Below are 6000 nucleotides of genomic sequence, written 5' to 3'. Positions count from 1 at the left end.
TTCTGTGATAGTTTACTGAACCATCCTCTGAATTAAACAATAGAAGCACCTTCAATAATTATTTATTATGCAACTCATGAGTAAGATATATCATAAAAATATATATCAAATATTGTATCCCTTGAGGCTTCACCAGTAAAAGCAAAGACAACGTCATAGTGAGAAACCTGCTAAGCACATTTGTAGCACCTGACTCACCATTTATAGGGTAATATACACAAATACCCATGACACGAGCAAAGCTCAGTAGGTGGTACCATGGCCAGAGATTTATATTCATAAACAGAACTAGCATAATTTTTTAAACTTATAGCTAATGTGGGATATAGTTGGAGATATAGCTTTAGAGTAGTTCTAATCTAGAAAGGAAAATGAACTCCTACTCACTATTTTGACAGGTTTACATTCATAAATTTCCTTTTTCTTTCCCAAAGAGGGAATGCTAGCACATGATTTGAGCTTTAAAACAATTTTTGTATTAAAAATACAAATTCAGAGAAATTACAAGACTTCCAGAATTTTACATAATTGTGTTTGGAAATTCAAAATGCCGTCTGTTGTTGTCTATAAGTTATATTTTGACTTCAAAATTCCATCAATAAACCAGGGTCATATCTCAGACATTCTCCTCAGTGTTATAGTTGTTTATAAGCTTCATAGAAGCAGGGTAGGCTATATTGAACTTGTTTTGTGGGACAAAGCCAGTGCTATAAATGTCCCAGATGTGGGAAGAATTCTTAATTCAGGGTGAGCTTGTACCTTGTTCAAATTGGAGAACAGCAATTTGGAAGAGGTATGCAAGTAAGACTGGAGAGTGATAAAAATAAATAGTGGTAATAGTAGTTTAAAATCTGGCTGGTTGAAAATTTGTGTTCAGCATGTACATTAAGAGAAGGGCATCCCTGAAAGATATTTGCATAGCAATAACCAGGAATCCTGGAGACAACTAAAAAGCCATTTCATTGCCTAATGGCTCAAAACAGTTTTTTCAGAGGAAGTTTAATAGAGGTGTGTAGAGTTGGTGACTGACTTCTCTGATTGTTGTGTTTTTTTGAAGGGGGTGGGGTTGTTGGGGGGGCAGTGTAAAGTAAAAGCAGAAAATTGTGTGTGTGCTGAGATATCACATGAATTCTGCACATGCTAAAAACGCTATTGCAGCTTAGTAAAAGGAGCCCTTAGAGTAAGAGACTTGTCAGTGAGGGATACACAATATATATGTGGAGGGGAGGGTTGGGGGGCAGAGAAGGCATGCTGGATCTGTATGGTGGGGTTTAATTAAGGTAAGGATAAGGACATACTAGCTGGGCAGGGGTGTGATTGAGGCAGGAAAAGTGTGGCAGGGATTCACTAAAGATAGCGATTCAGTTGCTGTTGGACGATTTTGAAACAGCGATTGATTCATTATCTTTTTTGCATGCAAACTCCCCGACTCAATCGCTCAGTGAGCGATTGAGTTAGGGCAGAGCCCTGACAGTAGTGACAAGAGAAGCAGCCTCCTGTTACTGCTGTCAGGGCTTCTCCCGGCTTTTTTTCTTTTTTTTTTTTAATTGGCCAGATATTTTGCGTGTATTACACATGCAAGATATCTGGCCAATAAAAAAAATGATTTAAAAAAAGCCACCCCACAAAGCGCTCCCTCCTTTCCTAAACCCCCCAAAATGGCAGGAGGGATGATGACTCCCTCCTGCCATCGGCGCTCCCCCACAGCGCTCCAAATTAGGGACTTCCTTAGGTTTAGGGAGGAGTCCGAGCCAATCAGGGCCTGAGGCCCCTCCCTGTGCATCACTGGGGTGGAGCCTAAGGCCTGAATTTGCATCATAGGAGGCCTACGGAGCACGAGAGACTGAACACCCTTTCTGCTCCCAACTTTGAAAGGTACGGGAAGGGGGGGTGGGCCCGGCTGATGGCAGTGGGGGGCTGGGGATTGCGAGGGCAGGAAGGAGTTGGCATCCCTCCTGCCACATTCGTGCGGGCGGAGAGGGGATGGGCAGTGGCAGGTAAGTTTTGGGTGGTTTTTTCGGGGGAGCTGGGCCAGATGGCAGGAGGGAGTCGGCATCCCTCCTGTCTTTTTCTTTGGGGGTGCGGGGCTACATTTCTGTGGGGGGGGCTTTTTTTTCTTTAATTGGCCAGATATTTTGCATGTGTAATACATGGAAAATATCAGTGCCATTAAAAAAAAATAAACAAAAAACAGGCAGACCTGTCGATAACTGTGTTACTGACAGGTCTGCAGCAGTCAGGTTTTAGGATAGTAAAACCCAATTCAAAATAGCCAAGCAATTTTAGCGACTCAATCGCTTGGCTAATTTGCATGGGTGGAGAGGAGAGATGATTGATTGGGCAGCAGTTTAGTGAACCGGGTCAGGGAACACTAACGATTGCAAAACCAGTAAAACTGTTTTTTGCGACCATCATTAAAAGATCGGTATCTAGGCCAAAGACCTGTTGGTTGGGGGGAAAGGGCAAATTTGGCTGTGTGTGTCAACTTACAATTTTTAGTCCCAAAACTGCTCTTAAGTTATACATAAGTTTAATGTTTACTTTAATCTTGTAATGTACTTTCAGCTAATTCCCACAATTATAAATAACTTGTTTTTTTCAGTGCTTACAGATCACAATTCTTTTCCACAGTCCTATATGTGATACTTGAAGGAAGAAAAGACATTCATTCAGAAAGTACCATGGACCAGTCTGCTCCATAGCAATAGGTGCAATACCTTAGTACAGTGTCTCTCAAACTTTTTCAGCTCCGGCACACTAAACGGAGCAAATATTTTTTACGCCACCTTATAATTAAAATTATAAAATTGCAAAACCAATAGTAAATTAAATTTGAGAGTTAATTATTTAAAGTTCTTCAAGCTATGTATGGGTAATTTTAACAATGGTGAAACTAAAGTAGGTAGAATAGAATTGTTAATCAATGCAATGGATGTGCTTGTTTTTAAGTGTAAGTTAACTCAAAACACAGCTCGATAGCAAACACATTTCATCATGCACCATTTGCAAGTCTCTTTTTTCAGTTTAATTTCTGTCAGAACTGAAAAATCCAAGGGCTCCTTTTACTAAGGTGCGTTAAGACCTTAATGCGCAGATTAGTGCGCACTAAATTGCGTGCGCTAGACCTTAACGCCAGCATTGAGCTGGCCTTATTCTAGAAGCAGTTTAGCGCTCGGTAATTTTGTACGTGCACTAAAAACACTAGCGTACCTTAATAAAAGGAGCCCCAAGTTTGCAAAGATAAGAAGATCCAACCTTGATTGCTCAAGTTAAGATAACTACTGCATAAAAAATACAAATAAAATTACTTGCTGTTTTCAAGGACCAAACATGTCAAAGAATGATGCATGTCTGGTCGGTTGTATCCTTATGCACACAGACACTCATAACATTGACAGACTCTTGCTTACGCAACATACATGTCATCTATTCTAGCGTATACTTATGAAGGGAATTTTTTTTAAATAAAGTAAAATTCTGGAATCTCTCATGGCACACCCGGAATCTTTTTGGGGTACATCACTGTGCCGTGACACACAGTTTGAGAAACACTGCTTTAGTATTACACTGCATGGTAGAGACACTGAAATAATCATGTTTTAGGGCCTTGTCTAACTGCAAACAAGGCACCTTCTGTTCCACTGAAAGTGATTTCTTTTTTAGGCTTTCCATTTTACTGGGTTACAATACAGGCATGTTCAAAACTGTTCCAATTTGGTATTACTTTTCTAATATTTATCTTCCAGAATGCATTATGGTAAGAGTTACATTATTGCTTTATCCAGGTTGGATCTTTTGCAATGCTTGCATTTTCTGGGCCCACTATAGCTATTCCTTTTGTGCTCTGCCCAAGTGCAAGGTATCTACAAGAAAAAAAATATATATATAGTTCTTATTACACTTTATAAACTGAGCAAACTAGACAGACCTTGTGGTCCTTATGTGCTATAATTATCAAAGTTAACTATTAGTAATGTGGCTACCCTATAACAAACTGATACCTACAGATTATATATATATACATTTTTAAAGGATTTATACAGTAGTATATTTAATGCCAGCACTGACCACATTTTTGTCAAGTAGGGGGCTCTTATGTGTACAGCATTGCATTGCCATACTGGGACACACCGAAAGGCCATCAAGCCTAGTATCTTGTTTCCAGTGGCCACCCCAGCTCCCAAGAACCTACGTAGATCCCAGGTAGCAAAACAGATTTTATGCTACTTATCCTAGGAATAAACTGGATTTCCCCAAGCCATCTCAATAATGGACTATGGACTTCTCTTTTAGGAAATTATCCAAACTGTTTTTAAACCCTGCTAAGCTAACATTCTGTAGCACCTGTTAGATCGGTAGTCCTTACGAATGGGTATTATATCTCACTGCGACCAGCAGGTGGAGACTGAGACAAAACTTATATTAGGATAGACTCCCTCCTACCAATCCAGTCTATCTGAGTCTCCAGCAGGTGGTAAGACTAATCTGGCTTCCCTCTTAGTGCTGTTGGAATTTGTTTCGGACTCCTGGATTCCCCTTTTGTGCTGGATGGAGCATGGATGGGTCCTGTTTGGGGATCTGTCTGACCTCGGAGGTGTTAAACCTGAGGTGCCTCAGGCTTTGTAGAGGTGTCTCAGCTGGCAGCCTGACCCCGTGGTTGGTCAGGCCTCCAGCTTTGAGAGCCATGGAGTCTGTTCTGATCAAAAAAATTTGCCCTGCAAAAAAATCCTGAGGCTGTGCTGGTAAAAAGGGTTCTTTTCCCTTCAATTTGCTGTCTCTTGCTGTTGTTTTTCATCTAACCGGCACTTTTTCCAGTTAGGGCGGTTTTGCAGCACAATGAGCACTTGGCAGAGGAAAGAGTGCTCATTGTGCTCCAAACGCGAGGTACTCACGGCTGGCCGGTGGAAGCACTGCACAGGCCAGAGCGGTGAGGGATCCTTGTCGGCAATGGGAGCCAGGGAACTCCACCACCAGTACATTTTGGCCACAATTTGGGGGGAAGCCACTGCCCAAGCGGGAGTTTCCCCAGCTGCTGACAGTCAGGGTGCAAAAGATTCCCTTACCGCCTGAGCGGCTGGGGATTCCCTTACTGCAATAGAGTTTGTTGGCCTTAGTGGCAGGAAACGCCCAGATTTTCAGATGATGCAGGCCTCGAGCTCTGTTTTGGCGGTCTCTGGCCCCTTTTTTGGCGGGAGACACCTTTTCAGTGTCCTCAGGTGACCTTACCCCTGTATTGGAGAAGCAGGGGCAGGTTTGTGCTGGGTCCCCTGCTATGGCAGTGGGGCCACTGGGGTTTTTTTTCCCCCTGATTTTATTTTAGCACTTTGCAAGGCTTATGTGCTGGTGGCTGGCGGTCCTGTTTCCAATCCGGTGGTCTCGGGGGAGGGGGGGTTGTGCCCTCGATGTCTTCTCTGGTTCAGTCCCAGACAGTGCTGGTTTTTGCCCCCCTCTACTCTTCTTGCGTCCGAGCGGCCTCGGGGCTCTTGGGACACGAGGATTTTTATCTTGAGGAGCAGGATGTGCTTGTTGAGGACCTGGACCTTTGGGGAGATTTTCAGGATCCTCTTGGGGGGCCAGATTCTGCCAGCGGTGGGTTTGAGTGCCCCGCCTGCTGGCGTAGATGCATCGGTGGTGCTCCTTTTGTAGTGCAACGAGCTTCATAAGCTAATTCTTCAGGTGTCCTCGGTGTTAAGCTTTGAGGATACCGTGGTTCCTGTTCACCCTCAGGAGTGGGGCACAGGTTGGTATTTGATTTACTTTGTGGTGCTCTGCAGCTTGGAAAAGAGACAGCTGATGGGAGATATGATTGAAGTCTACAAAATCCTGAGTGGAGTAGAATAAGTACAAGTGGATCCTTTTTCACTCTGTCAAAAATTAGAAAGACTAGGGGACACTATGAAGTTACAGGAAAATATCTTTAAAACCAATAGGAGGTAATATTTTTTCACTCAGAGAATAATTAAGCTCTGGAACATCTTGCCAGAGTTTGTGGCAAGAGCA

At 42.8% G+C, this 6000-nt stretch overlaps 1 protein-coding gene across 1 annotated transcript in view; it reads right to left on the bottom strand.

Moving 5' to 3' along the window:
• Positions 1-3405: 3405 nt before the first annotated feature.
• PITRM1 (pitrilysin metallopeptidase 1) overlaps positions 3406-6000 on the bottom strand; it is a 163285-nt gene continuing 160690 nt past the window's right edge. Inside the window, exon 27 of the mRNA XM_033931530.1 lies at positions 3406-3863. Within this exon, the coding sequence (XP_033787421.1) occupies positions 3770-3863 (94 nt within the window). The 3' untranslated portion in view covers positions 3406-3769. The remainder of the gene's footprint in view (positions 3864-6000) is intronic.

Source organism: Geotrypetes seraphini, chromosome 2, assembly GCF_902459505.1.
Source record: "Geotrypetes seraphini chromosome 2, aGeoSer1.1, whole genome shotgun sequence".
Classification (NCBI taxonomy): domain Eukaryota; kingdom Metazoa; phylum Chordata; class Amphibia; order Gymnophiona; family Dermophiidae; genus Geotrypetes; species Geotrypetes seraphini.
This window is presented reverse-complemented; position numbering and strand designations above follow the sequence as displayed.